Below are 22775 nucleotides of genomic sequence, written 5' to 3'. Positions count from 1 at the left end.
TCAAAAATTTTGTCCTGAAAATAGGTATTTGGTGAAAATATGTAGTGGAAAATTCAAAAAATATTTACTACAAAAATATAGTCTATTTTATATTTTAATGTACTATTAATATATCTATGTATTTAATTATTTATAAATTTAAAATAGTTTTCCCATCAAAATGGGTCTAAATAGCTTACTTTAAATTACTGTTTTTATCATATTTCCTTCTTTGTATGTATAAGTTCATAAGGCAAATGATAATAGAAGAGAGTCAGGGTTAAACTATATGATACATTCGTTAAAAATAATTGGGTTTGAACAGTGACACATTTTACTATTTTAATAAAAAAATGTAGCAGCTTTCATATCTACAAATTAATTTAAAATACAGTTTTTTTAAATCATTAAAAACTACTTTATATATTTATATAAGAATAGCAGACATCACCAATACTTCATTTAAGCAAAACAATTTGATCCTATTTTGCATTATCTTTAACTAATTAAGGTCGTTGAGATGACGACAATGTATAGATTACATTTTGAATACACGAATATGTAATATAATCATATTTAATCGACCCAAAACTCCCTATCTAATCAAAGTTTATGGTGTACTGTTTTTGTATAGAATAAAAAAATAGATTCTGTAACTTTTTCCCTGTTATGTAATATACTATTGTGATGATGTATAATTTAGACAAGTGTACTTTTATACAGAGAATATTTTATTGTTATTTATTTAAACTTTACTGATGTTTAATTATGTACAGCAACAATTGTAAAAAAATAATATCCAGTTATTTAGAGTTTTTAATATTGCATCTGTTAAAAAATATGGATAGTTTATTAAAATTGTAAAAATTAACTGTGGATAGTATACTCTTAAAACTTGGAACAACACTAAAATTTATTTATCCTCATTTTCGCTGCTGTATTCTAACATTCTAACCATTTTTTTCATAGCTGGTTCGAAATCACTTTCATCAACATTAGAAGAACTGGTCAGCTCAATTCCACAAATAACTGAAATATCCATGTTATCTTGATTTTTCCTTTTTAATGCGCTTTTTCAAGTCCTTTAGACCTGATTTTTGCCATATGTAACCATATGTAACCCCAGGTATTTAACGCTCGCCTTTTGTGTAATGCAGTTTCCTTGTTTACTTTCAAGAGGTAGAGGCAAAGATTTTTGTAACTAGTTGCAATGGTTCGAAATTGTAAGAACTAGTTATGACGGCTGTGTCTACAGTTAAAATATAGTGAATAGGTTTTTTAATTGTTTTAAGCCGGCTTACAGATTGATATTAATATATGTGTATATATATGTTTTTTGCTCTTGTCTAATTTTTTCGTTTACACTTAGCTTATCTATAAAATTTTACTTTAATTTGATGATTATAGATAATCTCAATTAAATCGAATATACATTTTATATGACTATCCGCATACACCTGTCCATTATCATTTCTTCAATAGAAGACTCCGCTTTACAATCGTCCAATTAAAAAATAAAATCGATCATAATAGAAGTTCGGGGTCGTAAAATTAACAACCCTGCATGGATCTAAAAATGTTTAGGTTAATTAATAAACTCGTCCATGGGAAACGGTCAGGTGATTGAAGGGTTTGCAGTCGCGTTATTAAAAGCGGAGTGGCCACTCGAAAGGGTTATGTTTATTGAAATCGTTTGTAATGAGCGAAGAAAGGGGAAGCTTGCCACACAGGTGCCGATTGTTTGCACAATTGCTTTGGGGGTGTTTCAAAAAATAAAATGAAATAAAAACGAGCACATAATTAAGATCTCGATATTTAATAGCTTATATGCAATGTGAGCACGCATTATCAAGCGGCAATTTCGTTCATTATTAAATACCGGTTACATTTATCGAAGCATATATTAGTACAATACTCATATATTAAATGTTCCAAATATAATGTATGTATATGTTTGTCGTCGATTTTCCGCGTTTTTCCTTATCGTTCTGGCGTGTACATATATTTTTTTCCAATAAGCCGATTATCAAAGGCAAATGTTGGCCACGAAAGCTCCGACTGATTATTAATATTTATGTAATACGTATCCACGCGCGAAAGCAATAAAATAGCGCACTCGAAACGCAACCAATATGAAAACAATTATAGTCGTCACTAATCACTACTAATCGATATCGTCACTAATCGCTATTCGATGTCGAAAATACAAATAACATATAGTGCGCACCTGAATTACGATTACTGTTTCGACGGTAGCTAAAGCAGCGATAAATGTCATAAAATATTTTTTTGGGTACGTGTAATACATGTCATATGATTAAGTGATTTATGATGGCACAATTTGTTTAGTAATATTATTATAATTAAAATATGAAGACTTATATTATTATTTTTGAGCATTTCGCGAAAGCTACAGAACATAATTATTGTGAATTTCATTAAATAACAATAAATTTAACATAAAAAAGACTATATGCTATATAATTTAGACTATTGTATCTCTGTAGAAAAAATAAATAACAACCTTAGATTACTTCGTACAAATATAAAAATAATACTAATTGCTTTAAATTTAGCTAAAAAGTAGTTTTTTAATTTAAAAACTGATACCTTTCACATCAGATGTATAAAAGTTATATACATATAAACACTAATCATTGTAGATAAATAGCTTAGGAATGGAACATTATTATTATTTTCAAATACAATTTTATAACATAGAAATTTGCAATATATCAAAAGTATCAAGATTACTTCCACATTTCAGATAATAGCCAAGTAGGCGTAAGAAACGCGATACGATTACATGTATTACAGAGTGGATTTTTTTATAATTCAATCCTAAAAAGCAGATTACGTTCGATACAAGACCATTCGTGTGAAAATCGGTCCTGTGATGTAACAATACCCCGAAAATAATTTGTATCATTCCCGTTTTGTACCATGTTCACGAGTGCGTATCTTATTTTTTCTCCAATCTCTTTAATTTTTTACCTCGCCCGAAAAGGTGTTGAGCGCGATCCATCATCCTGGGACCGAGACTTACATTCATACAAAACAAAGCGACAACACTTTTTTTATTCTACAAAAATACTAACATATTATATAGGGCAGAGTGCGATAGTTAACATTTCTGCCTTTTATTTTATCTCGAATCTCATCTCGGAAATCTATTACCGATCTGTCTTCGTACATGAGTATTGTCATTGTGAAAAGGATGTATACTCTTTTTATTTAAAAAATGATTCTGTGATTTTTTGTGTGTGCGGTTTCTCAGGTAAATGTGGGCGTTTTTCGTTTTAAGAGATTAACAATAATGGGTCTTTTCGCGACGGGAGTTTCACGCCTTGTGCGTCTTTTAAGGTAGATACGTTTACACGTTGTTCAATTCAAAAGGATTAAATACGCGAATAAGCACAAAATGCGGCTTATTGATAAGTAGTGCGTAATTTTTCATGAACAAATAGATAATCATAAAAATTGTTAAAATTTGTAGATATTACTTTATATATTTTACTATAAAACTTTACTGAAAATTTGTATAAATAAATACTGCAACATTTATTTATCATAATTTATAATTAAAATCAATAAAAAAACATCAAATTCATCCGACAAGCTGCCATTGTTGCGTCAACTCTTTAAATCGAAGTGACAGCAAAAACTTTGGTAAACACGAACAAAATTAGAGCTTTCAAAGTCGATATTGTCAAAGTTTATGCTGTCTAATCTGAAAGAATGCTATTAATTTACTTATAATTAATTGTATGCTAAAAAAATATATTAAATATTAAGAAGATGGAATATTAGATGGATGGAAGACTATATTAAGAGTTTTCAGTCGAAAATGAAAGGAATGATTGAAAGCTAATATTGGATTGAAGTAAAGAAGAAGAGTTACCCGTTGATTCCGATGCATTACTGCTTGTTTATATAATAAATAAAACACGCAACATAATGTGCAAATTTTTGAATGGATATCCATTTCAGCTGTCCGCGCGTTTGATGGATCTGAGAGATTTTCTTAATCCCGGCTCGCACCTATATAAACACCGAATTGGCTCGAGTGAAATGTTCAATCACAAAGGACCCGCCGTGAATTCGTACTACAGAAAAGGGAGAAAGGGCCCGCTTGGTGAATGTATTATATACAATGTATATACTATGGCAGAATAATAAAAAAAGAGGCGGTAATCAATCATGGCCGTTTGCCGAGCACGTCCAGAATTTCCGTCGCTGCTTACGCACACGGAGCGGGCTCAAATTAATAAATGCAAAGAGAGAGAGAAGGGGAGAGGGAGTGGAAGAAAAAGAAGAGAAATACAAAAAATCCCTAAATTAGAATTCTTAATATCCCCGACCCTAATTAATAGCGGGCGGGTAATCCGTCGCGCCGGTGTTCCGCGGACGAAAGAAGAAACTCCCGTGATCCCGCGGGAGAAACTTTATGTCCCGTCGCACTTTAATAAGAAATAAAAGCCGAGAAAGAAAAATACAACTTTATGCTCCTGCGGGATTGGAATAATATTGAATCTGGGTGGCTATAAGTTTATTGAATGTAAAACATAAATTAAAAAAAAATGTATTTCATGTTCCAGTAATGACTGTTTCGTTAGCAAGTGTGCTTTTTAATAGTGTGAATTATTATCTCTTATAGTGAAAGAATAAATATGTCCATAAATCGATATTGCTATAAATCAGTGGTTGACGAAATGCCAATTTTCTAGTCGAAAGAATGCATTTTGAATATAAAAACATGTAGATTTTTCATTTAATTATATTTATTTGTACTCTTAGATATTACTTTAAGCTAAATATAAAATAAAATATCCATAAAACGCCCTCCGCTTTCAGATTCACAAAGCAAATGTTTCATAACAATTTATAATTATTGGCTCGTACACTCTAATTTCTTCTTATTATCATTCCGCTCCTAAATTGTTTGAGGTTTATTTATGTAAACTCTTACCTTAAGATAACATCAAAGAAAAAAATCTGGAGCTGTCAGATCAGGCGAACATGCTGACCAGATAATTTATTAAATATTTTACGAATTTGTTGCTCTTGAAGTATGGGCAGTCGTCACATCTTGCTGAAACCATGTCATTTCTGCGACCTATCTGGTCGAAAAAACGTTTTCAATCATCTTTCGGTATCTCTCTTCTATTACCCTCAATGCCATCTTCAAAAAAGTAGGGTCCAATAACTCATTCTGATGTGGTTCCGCACCAGTCTGTGCATTTAAGGGGATGCAGCTGATGTTGGTGTACAATTCTTGGATTATCAGAACCAAAAATTCTGCAATACTGTTTATTTATGGTACTATTTAGGTGAACATGGGCTTTATCTAACATAATTTTGTAATTGCTGAAAACGGAGAGCAAAAGTCTATTGGTTTTAATTCTTGCATAAGCTAAATCTTAAACGAAAAGATATGTAACTACTTCAAAATTTGCTGCAATGATCTATGGAAAACGCCCTAATACATAGAATGTAAAAGTTTAAAGTTATATCCCTCTAAAATTTATTTATTTAAAAATGTGTTAGAAAACTACTCTTTTTGTCTATAATAACGTGACAGTTTTTTTACGTCTTTACTTGTTATTAATATCCAGAACATATTTTTACCAGTAAGGAACTTATTTGATTTTTAGCTTTTATGCTTTTGAAGGTTTCGAGCAATTTTCAGTCAATGAATAACTCTTATAGCATTTCCGTTTAAATTGGAAAACATTGCCAACTGTATAAGATCCTGGGGGGAACTGAAGAATTTCCACCCCTCGGTCACGTACCCATTGTGAGAATTACAATAGCAATTTTAATTATGCGGTGAAATAAATCAAAACAATTAAAATGTTTCCCATCGGGGGTGAGAAGAATGCGGGCGGCCGGTCCGCGGGGGTGCCATTGTACCGCGATAAGATCTTATTACGTTCAAATTTACGACATTACAAATGATATATTCACGTTTCGACTAGGTGCTTAGTTATAATATAAAAATACATAACATAAATAAAAAGCACACGTTGAAAACGACAAATTGTAGTTAATCATTCGTTCAACTCTCAGAGTAATTATTCATTAAGACATTCGGCAATCTAATCGTTCATGTTCACGTGGTGTGTTTTTTTTTACGTGTTTTAGCTTTTCACCCCGATGGTGCGGTGGCGTGATGATGGAAATGGTTTTAACCAATTCCGCCCGCGTTGGGGTGTAATATTACCATTGTTGTAATACACAAACCGCATTTAACACCTGAGTCTCGGGACGCTGCTTAATTGCGGCAAATAAAATTTGAAACACCCCTAAAATTCAGGCGGGGGATTATGCTAAAGTGTCAAAATGCGACAGAATACATTATGAATTATTTTTAAGTTAAGTGTTTCAATGTATTTGATTAAATAAATAATTTATCTGCAAAATATTCTAACATATTACAATCAAACACTTCATTTTGATTGCTTGTTCATATTAGTCTTCAGTTTTATATAGCTGTTTTTAGACTGCAATTGAAGTTACATATAAACTTTAATTTGATAAGCAAATTAATTATAAATATATACTGAAATTCGATGTCTATTCAGCTTAATTTATGAAACTGAACCGAAAGGTTCGCCATAACTGAAACGACTTAATTGCTAGCACAAATTTCGTTTCGGAAACCCTCGCAGTTTTGCAATGAATGTTTTATGCGTTCATCTGTGGGACTCTTTGCCACTTCTGAGGAATTATTTCTCCCTCTTAGGGTTCGCCAGAATAGACGTTTTGCATTAATGGAATTCTTGAAGTATTGTCGCACTGCTAATAAAATTAAAATATTGCATTCGCAAGTTAAATTGTTTCGTAGTATAGAATCTATTGTGTCTGATTTACGATATTCGTCGCAGACACGCACAGACGATCGATATCTCTGGTTCTCACAATTCGGCTTAGAGGGACTTGAAGGACTTTCAATTGCAAGGAGATATCCTTTTTTGTTTTTAATTAATAGAAAGATGAGACAGAGGCTCTTCGCCACGCGAGCCAGATGAGGGTGCCGCCATATCTTACTGATCAATGTCACAAGATCTATTGTTTCTCGAGCGTCTATTCATGAGCTTTGTGAGATAATTTTCATTGGAATATAATGAATAAAAAAATATATGCTGTCTTGATTTTCTAAAGAAATTGATTTAATAAAATTACTGCAAAGCACGACTATAACGTTGAATCGTGATTCATAAATTAGGCCGTGAATGAATGACCACTAGTCACAACCTCAAATCGATTCTCATAGCGATGCCTTCTACACACTTTTTATTTTCTTAATAACATTTAAAGTGTGTCAAATAACTATATCTTCCTAAAAGGTAAAGATTTATTTAGACTTAAAAACATTAAAGATTTATTTTCATTTTTGTATCTAAGATTGGTTCTGAGCTGTGGATATTTCTCATCTCATATATTTTAAAAAGTATATGTGTTTTGTACGTTTTACCCAAACTTGAATTAATAGCGTTAGCTTGATGAATGCCAGTTAAATCGTAGGTAATCTAGCCAAACTTACAGCATCAACACGAGAGGGAGGGATAAAAGTGCCCCATACTTTAACAATCGATCAAGCAACACCCACCCCAACCCCATCGCAGGCGCCGCGGACAAATCGAGCAGATAATAGAAACGAACTTTGATAAATAATTGTCTCCCCGGGGCTAATCACGGGCCGGCAACTTGAGCGGAATAATTAAACGAATCATCGGTTTCCCTTAGCCTCGGCGCTAAGTGAGGAAGAAGAGTATGGAAGAGCTAAAACGAAACGATGGCGACGAGGATTCGGATTTGCTACGCGCTATTGCGGAATTTAGTTTGCTTTAATCGAGACAATATTTCAAAGTCGCGACGCGTAATTGATTTATTTTAGGAATTTTCGCATTAGCCGACGCCGATGGATTTGCCGAGAGAGAATCGCGATCTATCACCTTATACACGTCTCGGTAAACAAAGTTGGATTTGGAAATAAATCTGGGGACGCTCGAGATTTAGCTATATCTTATTTTTTGCAGAAGTTAAATTAGCAACAATATACATACTTTTTATTCAACTCTAAATAAATTTTCATGGATTTGATCGGTTCATTAATAGACCACATACTTACTTAATACTTTTTCTTCCATTATAAACTGCGGTATACTGTATTAAATATATATAACATTTTTTTAAAGATCTGCTCCATCTATTTATATTTTGTATCATATTCATGACTATGTATTTCAATATATTAATTTCTAATTTTTTTACTACGTCAGTAATTAATATATTTATTAAATGTTGTCAAGGATTTGCCACATCTCTTTCTCTGACTTATTTCAGGATTATTTTCACTTCCAATAATAAATAAATAAAAACCGCATGTATCGAATGGAATTTGTTGCGAGTTATTTTATGTTAATATGTAATACTATCTGCAAATTTATACTATTTTTAATTCTACTTCTATTTTTTATCGAGTACAATACAATAATACTGTATGCGTGAGATGAAAGTTATGATAAAAAATATTTGCTTAAATGCTTAAAAGTATATTTAAACTGTCTTTAACCATAAATTTTTATTTGGTTCGCCTACAAATTTTAATATTTTTAAACTAAAGACAAAACTTGTCGATCGCTTTCAGCATCGGTCAATTAATTTTGCATCATGAAGTCTGTGTGTTAATTGAATATTCCCAAGGCTTATAAGTATGTGGATACACGAGTACCATAGGTGTACGTGTACCCAGTTCGAAATTTTACATGCTACTTGCAATCAAAGCGGCGATAATGAATTTATGAAATTGAGAGTCGGGTATGTGCTATATACGTATGTATGTATTACACAAAAGTCTATGTGTGAGTTCGCGCAAAATGTACGACTTATAATACATATTCGCATTGCATACTCGTTAATGGCAGAGGCGTCCCTACGGCGCGTCAAAGCCTTTCCTCAATTATATTTAAAATTGAATTCCTTCTACCTCTTTCCTGTCGAAAAATTGTTGAGATTCTTCTTAAAACGCTGCTGTTGGCATATGTGTACTTAAATTGTATATACAGGGGCTATAAAGTATATATAAAAAATATTATTTTAGCTAATTGTGGCATTTAACACCCAAATTTACTTGGACGTGGTGTATTATTTCTTATGAATGCTCAAATTTAATCAATTGTGTACCAAAAATGATAAGTTAAAGTCATAATGCGAAATATTCATACTCACAATATTGGACAGATATTGAATTTACCTGCTAGAAAGCATATTAACATTAACTTAAGTAATAGTATTTAAGAATTAATATGAGTTTTAAAAAATATAATCTCTGGAATATGTTCCTTGCTTGGTAACATCTGCACTTTTATTCCGTCATCTTGATGAAACGTTGAAAGCTTTTTGGAAGGTAGACAAAGGCAATCAACATACACGCTTGGACGGGGTGGAGTCGCGCGGGGGTTGACGGAACACCCTCAGGGGGTGGTTCAGACCCAATATTGTGTTACATGTCGCACTAGAGCTCAAAGGGTCGGAAAATCACTCGTACGATACATAAACGTTATTCAAATGTCCTAAAATTAAATGACGTTGATACGGGCACTTTTACTTTTGAAGTGGGCTCACGGTGCTAGGCACTAGAATGCGATTCAATAAAATAATTTATTAAATATACATATACATATTATATATTAAAAAAGTTGAATTCTTTATTAACATTTTGTCTCTTCGCATTGCAGTAGCACGTAATCGTCAGAACATTACTGTTCAGTTTCTTCAGTGGTTTCATTGGTACGTTAGTGCAGTAGCACGCAATCGTCAGTACGACGCTGTTTAGCTAATGTAACTAAGAGTTAAAAATAGCTTAGTACACCTATAAGTGAAAGCTAAAATGACATGTGCAAATGTTACGTCACTACTGTTTACCGGTTAGGAGGAATTTTTGAGATAGACAAACAAACAGGCACGTGTATTTTCTGTTTTATAGTATATAATACATATATTTGTTTTTTAATTATTTTCTCATCTATTGAAAATTAAAATGAAAATATAAATAAAACTGATCGCGGTTGCTTAAAGTGTTTATATACTTATTCTTAATATTTACTAGGCCCACTCTTAGCTTTAATTACAGCTGCAGCCTTTTAGCATACTGGCAACTAATGACTTGCAGGAGGACGGAGACAATTTTTCCATTCCATCTGCAATTTTTCTCGCAACGCATTGTGTTGGGAAACTTTTCCTTTTAATTTTGCTTATAAATGTTTTAAAGGATTTTGGTCTGGTGACTGCCACGCCAAACTCTGTGACATACACCCCTGCTTTTTCGCAAAGTCTTGCTGAAATCGAATGGTAGCGTGGTCTGTGTTTGGATTTTTTTCTTGTAGGAATTCATTAAAGTGGATTCCAACATTTAAATTTAAATGTCACTATTCATACTACCCTCGCAAGTGTACAAGTTTCTCCTGTAACTCCAGACCAGAACGCTTCCGCCATAATATTAGACTTTGGGCACTAGCAATCGGCTAGATATTCTTTTCCAACTCTTTGACTCACGTGTTGTATTACACCATGGGTCACAAAAATCTAAGAAAAATATTGAAAAAGTATGATTATTTCAAGAACGTATTGTTTTAAATTTTTTTTAATAAATTCAGTTTTTATTATATTTTTTATATTAACCAATATTAGTATACAATAGTTTAAAATTACCTCAAAGTTGGATTCATCGGACCAAATGACTTTCGCCCAATCTTGGTGTTCTCAGACTCTAACCTTTAAGTTTTATTTATTTCTAAAATATACGGTCTGTGTCAGGCTTTATAACCTCCAAGTCCCACATCGTTGAGCCTTTTTCTCGCTTGCAGAGACAACAGCCAGCTTTGAAGACGTTTTTCGATGATGACTCGCGAACCAAGATTTGTTCTTCTTGAGCAGTGGTCTTCGTTTTTAAATAGTTTTTGGCTTTGATTTGTAAGAAGCACATTCGTTGAACCATTTTAAAGCATTTTGGACAGCCTGCCGTGAACAATTAATGTGTTTACTAATTTTTTATATATTCAGTTAATCATATGCAATAAAATCACTGTATTCGCTCTTTTAGCTTCCTTCAAATCTTATTGATGGATTAAAATTTATTAGTAAATTTTAATTTTCTTGTAATAAAGAGTTACTTTTTCATTAAGTTACTATAAACATTCTGCAACTTACATAATTTCTTAAATTGAGAAATTTAATTTATTGTTTTGCACATTGATTTGGGTTATTATTCAATACTACATTACTGTTATTTAAATGAAGATCTATATATACTGAATTCCACAGAAACAACATATTGACAAACTTTGCGAATTATTGTATATATCCATGCTTCATTATTTATATATTATATTTACTAATTATAAATATTACAAAGGCGTATATAAATACAAAAAGTAAATACATACATATGTACCATACATATACAAACATATATGTACGTTGGGCGTAGGACGTTCATAAAGCTTTTACTTAGTCATTTCGCTACCCGTCCATTAATAAATTTACTCAGTGTTGTGTTATTATTGTCTGTCCCTTTTTGATTTCCTGTTCACACTGCCGTGACGCGTTTAGGGGTCAGCCATTTGTATATTTCTACTGTAACGCCCTTTTGGCCCGGCACAGTTTACGCACGTAATTGCGTATGTAGAGACAAACCCAACACCATATTCATGCCTACAAGGAACGCGACACAGAATCGACCCTTGAAGTTTTTATTGTGTTGGTACGAATGTTTTCTATGTGTTGGCCAAGGGGGTGGTTTTGAATTCATTTCGCCCATTAAGCCCAACAATACAAAGGATTACCGCGTCCAGCAGGTGAACGAGGTGTGAACTGTAAACATGAGACTGAAATTGAAAAACACGCAAAAGTGGGCGTAAAGCGACATTTTCTTTTGTGGGGTGTGAAATTAAAAAAATAACATCCCTCGCCAGACTTAATCATAATTCGTATTGTTTACCGGCGGATGTGTGCCGAATGGAAAACATCGTCCATTTCGTGTTGATGGACACAAAATTGGTTTAGCCAGAACCGCTGGGGAGAGTCCCGATTGAGCCCTATCGAACTTGTCCCTTATATATTCAATCAGGAAACCAATTGAGCCGGTGACGTTTCACTTAATTATCGGTTTCGTGGGCAAACGTCCAAATTGCTCGGTGTCACATATGGGGTTGCGTCGGTTTAGCTGGCAAGTGTTAATCAGTGACTGTGGTGTAATTAAAAATATCTAAGTTTGATTGAATAATTTGCCAAAATACTCGAAAAAATTAAACAGAAATATAAGATTTACTTTACATTTATTGCTTTCAATTTTAAAAGAAGGTATTTTTTACTTATCTATTTTTTTCATAAACAGATTCTTTAAAAACTAATTATTACAATAAGAAGTGTTTTATTACAAAAAAACTCTTAATTTCTGCACAGAGATCGTTTTTTTAGATGGTTAGGTTTTAGTTAGTTTCTTTATAGTACACATTGAAGTTATTTAAAAAAAATAGAAAACCGTTTAAAACACTATGCTTGGTTTTATTCCATATTATTGTCTAAAAATAAATTCAAAAGAAAACCAACAAATATTGTATTGACTAATTTGATCTAAATGTTTAATCGTAATAATTAATTTCTCAAGAATTATATTTACTTGAATTATATTTACTTATAAATAATTAACATCCAGATAGTGTTGACTAATTTATAAATTTCATCATCTTTCTAAATACAAACAGACGATTTTCATTACCATATTATATAGACCACATCACCACTAAACCTCATCTCAGGTACAACCGCCAATCAAATGATTGCATTAGAGGTACATACACATAGTGCATCATCACAATATCATGTACCTGAATACCCCAAAACGCTACTGTCACAGGAGGACCATGTTTGATCTATACACCGCACTAAATAATTGCATTAAGTAATCAAATTCACGCGACAATTAGCTACATTGAGCTGGAAAATGCATTTGCGAACCCTAACTGCATTTGTCAACATGGTCATATGCACATGAAGCATAATGGCGATTCACCTTTAATTAGTAGGTACAGCTATCCGAAGCGAAATTGGGGTTTCTGTTCTATTTATACAACATTTATTTTGAAACATGCATATTTAAGGTATTATTATTTTAAATTCAATACATAGAAATATTTTTAAACTATTGATTGACTTAAAATCTATAATCATAGTGATTTTTTTATTGATTTAATTGGTGACTCATGCCTTTTTCCCTTTTATTCATCTTAATCGTTACTTTATTTTGCTTTAAATTCGCGACACCATTGTTTAATACGGCATTGGCATTAAACATAAAAACGGACCAATACTCCTTGCACTATACAGAAAAAATAACCGGTTATCATGAAGTGGAAATATACCCGAGGGTTTATATAATAATATATTTTGAGACGATTCTCTGGATCGATGAATTTAACCAAACGAGGCGCCCGTTTAACCGCGCGGTTCAATATTTAACTGGCTCGTCGTTCTTCCGTTAAATGACCGACGTTTGACGCGTGCGGCCGCGGTTTGCGGTTAACAAACAACTCGATATTATATTTCTTAACTCTTGTCCCCTACAAAACCACCCACCGCCTACCCCTCATATATATAGGCACTAATCGTATTTCAATTAATTCGTTTCAGTTACTAAACCTTAACCGACCGACGTCCATCCAATTAATATAATACGTTTCATACAAAATTGGTCAATTAAGCGCACGGTCCGCAAGTTCATAAATCATTCCGAAAACCGCCGACAGTAAATAACATCAAGTACAAATGCAGCAGAGTGCATTTTGGTGGCTGCTGCACAACGATCAATGCAACATGTTGCGACCTGCGTCATTATTAGCTATATAATAGTACATTTGGGGTGGTTTTATGACATCATCGGCTTTCGAAGTAGTTATATGCAATTTTTGTAGAGGAAAATATTGCTCTCACTTCATGAGTTACGTCACCAGATCACGAAAATGGTAGCTTTGTTACTCTTATGTATGTAATAAGATTTTTTGTGTTTACTCTAAAACATGATGAGACGAGCGTGAAAAAATATCTAGCACAAATAGACTCCCGTGTTCCGCATGTTGTTTGTTTTTTCCTTTTAGTGTGTATCCAATGTTGTGTTCGTAATCTATTTAAAGTTGTGATAAAATATGAGTGTGTTTATTTATAGTTATGGTGTTCGAAATAGTGTTCTTTAAAATTAAATAAATACAAATAGCTACTTTATAAAATTCATAGAGCAATGTGTGAGTCTACTCATGGTGTTATAAAAGCTAAAAGCTATTAAAAATATATTTCTAACAACTAATTTATTATATTATGCGTTTTTACAAAGCTGTTTTTAAGCACCACATTTTCCTTCACAATATCATATTAAAACCTAAAAACGTTTTTTGATCTTCTTCATTTCTCATAATAAAATAAAGTTTGATTTTAATTGTATTTTTAATGACTTACAATTAGACTACGTTTAATATAATGTAACGGAGCTACTTTAAAATATAATATTTATGTTTTAAACTAGAATAATAAAATCTAAATACAATAATTAGTCATTTAATTTAAACAACTAAGCTTGCCTTAGATTTATATTATATCTAATTTAGAAAATAAACTAAAATATTATAAAAATTCAATCCTAAATTTAACGATAAATAGTATTATTTATCGCCATTATTTTTTATTTAAGATACAAATTAAAAACTAAATAATTTATTAGGTCATTTCATTTATACAGTTTTTCTTCATTTTATAATATATGAATGAGACTAAAATAAAACTAAATTAAATTATATTTTTATTGGTTAAATTTTTTTGCGTTCTATTTTTACAACGAAGTTACTTTTAAATGCACCATATAATACTACAAGTTATAAAATTAAAACTTAAATGAGATATTGGTCATTTTATTAATTCAACTAAAACAAAGTTTGCCTTCAATTTATAATTTATCAAACTAAAATAATACGAAAATTCAATCTTATTTTTCACACTTTTATTTTGACAACTGAGCTACTTTTAAATTAAAGTGTTTCGGAAATTCTATTCATACGACTAAAATCAAGTTTGCTTTTAATTTATTTTACTTATAAATTATGAATGAAACTAAAATTACATTAGATAATATTATTTTGCACCATTTTTTTACAACGTAGCTACTTTTAAACGCGCAATATGATGTTTTAAATATAATATTGTAACATAAGTGCAATATTTACTCTCTTAGTTCATATGACTTTATTTTAATTAATTCTTTTAATTTATAAAATTTGTAATTATGAATGAAATTATAATAATACGAAAATTTAATCACATGCGCCATATGATGTACCAAAATATAATATTGAAACATAAATATGATTTTTGGTCTACAGACATTGAATAACTCTGTTTTTTTTTTAATTTTATATTATTAAGTATGATACAAATACTTGATAAAATAGTATATTTTTAACATACATTAATATATTAAATGTTATTAATTGATGCTAATAGAGCTACTGTTAAATGCGCCAGAATATGTCACATTCAATATTTAAAATAAATACAGTGAAATCTCTATGAAACGAATACTGAAATAACGAAATTCCCAGTATAACGAATCTTTTTTTTACATTTTTTTTCATTTTAACGAAGACTGATCTCACTATAACGAAATATTTTGATCGGAACTTAGTTCATCCTTGACTTGATGTGTGCCGGATATGTTCACAAGCGATGTTCAAGGTGTTTCGCTGGCCTTCAAACTTTTTTATAAAACATTTTTTTAATTAATTTCATATGTGCTCATTACAATATATTTAAAAATGGGCAAAAAACGATCTATCAATTTTGTCGGAGGTTATTTTGATAATGTAGTAATATGGTAATTAAAAATAAAATAAAAATATAGCATCTTCCTTACATTCAATATAAGGAATTTTCAGTATAACGAATTTTTTCTGCGGTCCCGTGAGCTTTGCTTTATACTATATGTAATTTGTTATATCATTGATTTAATTACTATATTTATAATATTCTACCGTATTTTAAAATAATTCTTAATTTTAAATTGATGTAGTATATATAGCTACTAAATAATAAGCATTTATTAAAAATAAATATATTTTTTTAAAGTATCTATTTATTAACATTACACACAATTGAAAAACATCTGTTCTCTTATCGCGCGTATTGTAAATTTCACAAACAATTTGTACGCCTCTCCATGCTTATTTAACCACTTTTATTTGAGTTTCATATTTGCTCAAAACATCATGTTTTTCATACACACATTGTGTACCCGCGTAAATACGTCATGATTTTTTCCATTTACACATTAATTGCGCATATTTTTGCAAGATAAGATTTGAGCTATTCGCTGCTGATTTATTTAAAAGAAATATTATTCAAATTGAAACGTGGCTAGAGCAGATAAGCTATTTTACGACCTGCGTTTCCATTCATACTATTTGTCCACACTAAATAGTGCTACCTGTATGGGAGGCAAACACAGGATGTTTGCTAGAGATGATCCGAGTTTATCTGGTGGCACAAGGGACGCCCTTGTCTAGCTAGCTACCGGGTGTTTACAAGGCGCCGGATGAGAATCCTCCGTTATCTACTGTATAATAGTACAGTGTGAATGTGTGTGTTTGATCGCAGTTATGATTATGGCACAGTGCGACTGACTATCTCTGAGCTTGACTACCGTTTTAATTACGAACAACACAGTATTATATTATATTATATATATATCAGATTGTCGCTATCGTTTAGCGTTATATTTCTCTCTGTAGTGTGTCTTAGAAATAACACTTTTTATCGATCGAATATCGAGAGAACGCATCCCTAGAATTTAATATATTTTGCTACCTATCTATCTATGATATATTTTTAATAGAAACAACTAGATAATGTTAATAATTGATTGTTTTGTAAATGGCAGCCGTCCTGTGGGGAGACCGCGACTTCACAGGGGCGAACATGTTACTATGGCAAGGAGAGCTCAAGACAGGGGATGGCAGAGTCTCCTTAAGATGGCAAGGACCATGCCTGAGCCAAATTTGCCATTATAGTTAGTCAAACAATCATAATTATTTCATTTATTTTGCTTTTTGTAGGGCCGAACCTCTGTCGCTTTAGGCTGACTGCATCCTATTTATTGTCTATTCGCGGAACGCGTAAATTGGGTCTATAACATATTGGCAAATTAAAGTGTTTTTAATGAACATGAGTTATGAATATTCATGTTAATGGCATGGGCGTTGAAATTATAAAAAATCTGTTCATGATTTGTAATTAGAATTCTGCGAATGGATGATAGCAAAATGTATTTAATCTATATCTCACATTTTTATCTTATATTGTGCTACATATTTATTCATTAAAAACATATAAAACTAAAAAAACCATACATTTACTTTTATTAAAATAATTAATAGCCTAAGAGTCATTACTTTAGCATTAAATCAATTTGTTGTAAAAAAACATTTTTAAATAGAAAATATTTGATACTAAATCTTTCTCACAATGTTTCATTATAAAATACAAAGTCTACCAAGCAATGCACTGTTTTTTAAAAATTGTGATTATAATTGTTAAGGCTTTAATCCTTTTGGTATACAATGTGTTAATTTGAGCTATTTTTATTGTATTTATTTATTTAGCAGTTAGAGTTTGCAAGATAACAGTATTTAAAATATTGTTCGTTTTTGGGCTACCTGTATCTAATAATATATAAAATGCAATTATAATTAATTATTAACAACATTCAATTACTTCATGTATAATAATTAAATTATATAAAAAGCTTTTTAGTACATTGACTTGTGCTTAATACCGTCAAATCATGAAACTAAAATCTGTCTTAAATATTATTCACACATTGTGAAATTATAATATTTTATTTCACTTATAATTATTCATAACACTCTTAACATTCACATGGTATTTTTTAACTGTATAGTATATTGCATAATTAATTTATTTTAAGTGAAAATTCGAATAGTTTACGACTCAATTATATGCTGTGTACACAGTTTGATTTATTGTTTATATGCATATGCTTTTAATGCAATATTAAGATGGCCCGCGCGATTTCTAGCATGAAAGTGTGCTAATTAAATTTCACAGATTATAATCTTAGATCAAGACCCTGCAAGGTCTAAAATGGCATATTTTTTCCAAACACATAAAAACGTACAAGATGAAATACGCGCTTGGCGCAACCGCGTAATTAGATTTACATATTCTCATTAAATTTTCGCACGATTAAATAATTTATTGGCAACGAAAAAATAATATAATAATGTTAAATTATGTGAAAAAATTTGAATATAAACTAAACATTCGTATACGAGATTATTATTAGATCGAACGATAAAGCTCATAAGCGTCATGACAATTGTGTAGCAATTTAGCGATTTTTTCACATGTTCCGCTTTCCGCATTTCCCATCGGTTTCGCAAAGACGAATTTGTACGTGTGTATGAATGAAGTAGTGAACATAAAATAATCGATTCTTGTCTTCGTGTCGTCACACTAGCTAAAACCTGTGTAGTCTTCGTGGGAAAAACAACGGCGTTAAACACACGTTTGTTAACCGTTAAATTGTATCGTTAAAAAAATCATTAGGACGTTAAACAACAATAACCAAATCCGAGCTGTTAACGCGTGAATATGTATACATTAATATAATTTATTTTGAGAGTATTATATCAACATAGATTTGCTAATTTTATGGCAATTTGATTGTATATTATCGATGGCCTAAAGTGTAAATAGTCTACCCACACTTTGATTTAAAAAATATTTAATAATTCCACATTGCTTCAACCAGTCTCATATTTTAAAAATAGCTGTAGAAATCTTACATTTTAAAAACAGCAAAAAATCTTATATTAATGACAACTCCATTGTCGTTAATATAAGATAAATCAATCAATATATTTGCGGATATCAGAAATAGGCGGAATAATATGTCAGGTTTAACTTTTATGTAAAAGTCAATTGAGTCATTGAGTTATACCAAAATCGATGATTGTAGGTACTAGAATTATATTTCATAATATCGTATACCTTAGTTAAACATAATAAGCTGTTTATTACATATTATCGAAAGAATATTTGTTAGGTTACTTTCGATACTTGATTTGTATTTTTGAATAAAGTTCTGTCAAATTAATGTTTAATAGTAGCAAAAAATATTTTTTATTGATATCAATTATTAATAAATAAGCAATATGTATAAAAGCTTAGCTTAAGTGGTTTTCAAAATATATTTTGAGATGTAAAGGCCTATTGCTGCATTGCAGTCGACAAATATGATTATTTTCCCTTTGTATCTTTAATTATATATATGTGTGTGTAGTCTAGAGGTGCTTTAAGGGTTCGATCCCGAACCACCCCCGCCCGGTGTTTGATCATTTCAAAATTAAAATGTGTCCATGTCGTATCCCCGACCCTTGCCTTTGCATTCGTCAAAAGGTGGGCGACGCCAGGCATCAATTTGTCAACTGTCCTCAACAGTTTGCGACACCAATTAGAACAGCACCGGATGAAGTATATTATATTTAAATTATTAATAACTTCCATATTTTCATAAGCATTTTCAACAAAACGGGAAATAAAACAGACCATCTCAACGATGCCATTCCATCCGTGCGAATTTTCTTACATTTTGAATTATTACATCGCCGATTGTTATGATGTTTCATATTTACTCAACGTCCGTCTTTATTTACTCGGCACCTATTATATACATATTTACTTAATCTTGCCCGTTCGCAGGCGATTTTCTTTCTTGTTCTGTTTCGCCCGTTGAGTGTCAGTCGTCGCCCAAGATATTTAATATAATCTTATGAAATATTATGATAACAACTCATATCTGGTTGCACGTGTTCTGGTTACACCAGCATCCCGCAATAATCGCCTTTGTATTTGGATTGTATCATCTCATTAGCTCTATTTTTTACACAGCGCCTCTTTAGGATCGATTATATTATAACACAATAACAAGAGGCGAGAGTTTGCTCCAACGCTTCTTGTGATTTTAATGTGTGATTTATTAATATTTCGGAAAATAGACGCTTGTTTTGCCACCGGCCATGTGTGAATACCGAAACGTTAACTTTATGACATGTCTATTAAGCGCTAAACGCTTAATCCTTTTGATCTAATACTCTAAAGTTAATCATTTATTTTTTAATAATATTAAACCCACTTTGTATGTTGAATGTATTGTTTCATAACATCTTAAATATCCTAAAAAAAATCAGTGAGCTGTTTTTGATGGAACCTGCGGTTGATTTATTTATCAAATATACTGTATCGTTGAACTTTGATAGAAATAAATACATTTTTTTATAATTAAATTTCATCTACCAAATTAGAGGATTAAGGAAGATTTTTCATTGAAGATAAACGATTTGTTGTGCTTAGAAGTCTTCTTATAGTAAATAATTTTTCAGGGTCTTAGTGAATTTTATATCTTAAAAGTGCTACGTAAAGTTGCCCATGAGAAAACACTGGTTCGTTTAAATTCACCCCCATATTTTCAAACGACTGCCTTTGTGACCTGTTAATGATTATTGCAAACCTACTAAAATTAATATGCATATTAACTTTATTGATCATCATCTTTTTCAACACAATTGTTGCGTTTATTACATATATTTAATTTTAGGGACAGACTTAATGACATTTCCAGTCCTCACTCAGAATATCTGGGAGAGTCTTGAGAAAAAGTATCCGTGAGAGCAACTGTTCTGAGAGCAATTGTCCCGAGAGCAAATGTCCGTTTACATTTAATATGCATCAAACGATTTTCTTATTTTTAAAAATAAATATGAATATTATTATAAATAATAATTTTAAAAATAGTGAAAAAACATCTAAGATAATTATTTTGCTGTACCAATAAAAACATTTTAAATGAAGAATCTATACCAACGTTAATAGTTTATCTATTTTGAAGATAAACTAACTTTAAAAATTGGTCGTGCCTATTAAAACAGTACTTGTACTACTAAATTACTTAATTACTGTACTTATACTACCACTAAATTACTGTACTGTACTTTTACAAAATTACTTATATTGTACACTTGTGTTTTTTATGATTTGTATAACACTGTCAAAAGACCTTCAGTGATCTATTAATTTATAATACAATAGATGATGGGTATTTTTATATATTTTATTAAATTGAATATTAAATGTATGTGATTTATATATATTTTTGTGCTTTTTCTTTTCTATAATATTAATGATCTATGGGATACCTTTTTAAATATGATTTTAAAGAATATCAATTTATTTAGTATTCAAAAATATAAATAAAATATATTCTTTTAAATTGAAAAAAAGGGTTATTAAAAATATTTTATTTTTCATTATTTATAATTTTAATTACATAATTATTTATAACAATTTAATAGACGTTCTCTAGCAGCGTTTGCCATTATTTTCACAATCAAAATATTATAAAGCCATTGTTTCTGATTAAATAGTATTTTGAATCGATTCAAAAATTAGTCCCGGTGCCGTTATTGACAGACAATAAGGGTTCGGCTGTGAAGGGTTGACTTTTCACCACACCGGTTCAATTCAGTCGCATTCGTGTAACTGACCGTCCACTGTTGATGTTGACCGACAACCGGACAATCGCTGCAGTGGACCGACACAAAGGAATTAATCAACGCTTCCATAATTGCGTTTCATTTCCCATTGGAAAACGGGGTTCCGTTTGGGGTGTCAAAGCAAAACCAGCCCTGTCGATGACAGACGAGTCTGCAGTACTTTGCTACGTTTGTATCGATAATTCAGGGTTAAATATGATGAATAAAAATCGGTGATTATTGATTTTTCGTATGTCACCACCCCTTCTGTAACTTTTTTGTTTAGTTATCGTATGTTTGCACCCGTCTGGGGCACGTGTGAGACACGTGTGATTTGACAGTTTTAAGGGTTGAATGTTTTTTTGGTGCTAAAAGAATTTTTTTATAAAAATATTAGAGTCTCTTAAAAAAACTTAAATAGTGCTTTTATATATACATATGTATATAAAGCAATAATATAGTTGAAATATTTAAATATTAAATAACATATTTTTACAGAAATATTTATGACTCACCCTTTACATATAAGCAGGAAACAAAGGGGTTATTACAATAAGTATCTTCTCAAGTGAAGTATGCGCTTCCGAGTCCCGAAGCCCGTGAATAAATCATCAAAGACATAACATTCAATTTTCTTTTGCGACAATCACCCACCCCTACGTCTGGAAGCGAAATAATAAGTATTGCTCGGGTTTCACCTCTTTGCCCATCATCCACCACCCCCTAGTAGAATTTCATAACCGACGGGTTATTTCCATTCGTTCGAATGATCTGATAATGCCGAAAAACGGGAAGGCCATTACGAACGTATTTTATTAAGAAGGGGTTGCTAGAGTCTGGCGCATCCACATCTACATCCCCATCCCTCGGTAATTAAATATTGAAATTAAGAAATGAACAGCGCTAATTACGCGGAAGTGTCCCCCGGGGCTGGATCTGTGCCTTATGCAGCCGAAAACATGAACAACCACACCTCAAATGCACGTTCCTTTTAAAACAACCCTTCTAAGTAGCTAGTGAGTTGAATTTAATTTAACAAGAAATTTAACTGATGTGTGCTATATTGATGTATATTTAAAATGCATGTGTGTTACAGACTATCAGCCAGTATTATATATTTATATTGAAGCTCACAAAAAA

General features: G+C 31.3%; 1 protein-coding gene across 9 annotated transcripts in view; it reads left to right on the top strand.

Moving 5' to 3' along the window:
• Nucleotides 1–22775, top strand: part of dac (dachshund family transcription factor) — a 241433-nt gene that overhangs the window by 47402 nt on the left and 171256 nt on the right. For 2 of the 9 annotated variants that reach the window (XM_088183117.1, XM_088183116.1), the window contains exon 2: nt 16964–17092. The exons of 6 other annotated variants lie outside the window; for them this stretch is intronic. In XM_088183117.1, coding sequence (XP_088039243.1) covers nt 16964–17092 — 129 coding nt within the window. Of the gene's footprint in view, nt 1–16963; nt 17093–22775 lie in introns of those variants that run through there. One more of the 9 variants, XM_088183122.1, reaches the window with a different exon arrangement.

This window comes from Plectrocnemia conspersa, unplaced genomic scaffold (assembly GCF_051122295.1).
Source record: "Plectrocnemia conspersa isolate PC_06_02 unplaced genomic scaffold, ASM5112229v1 ptg000003l, whole genome shotgun sequence".
In the NCBI taxonomy this organism is placed as follows: domain Eukaryota; kingdom Metazoa; phylum Arthropoda; class Insecta; order Trichoptera; family Polycentropodidae; genus Plectrocnemia; species Plectrocnemia conspersa.
This window is presented reverse-complemented; position numbering and strand designations above follow the sequence as displayed.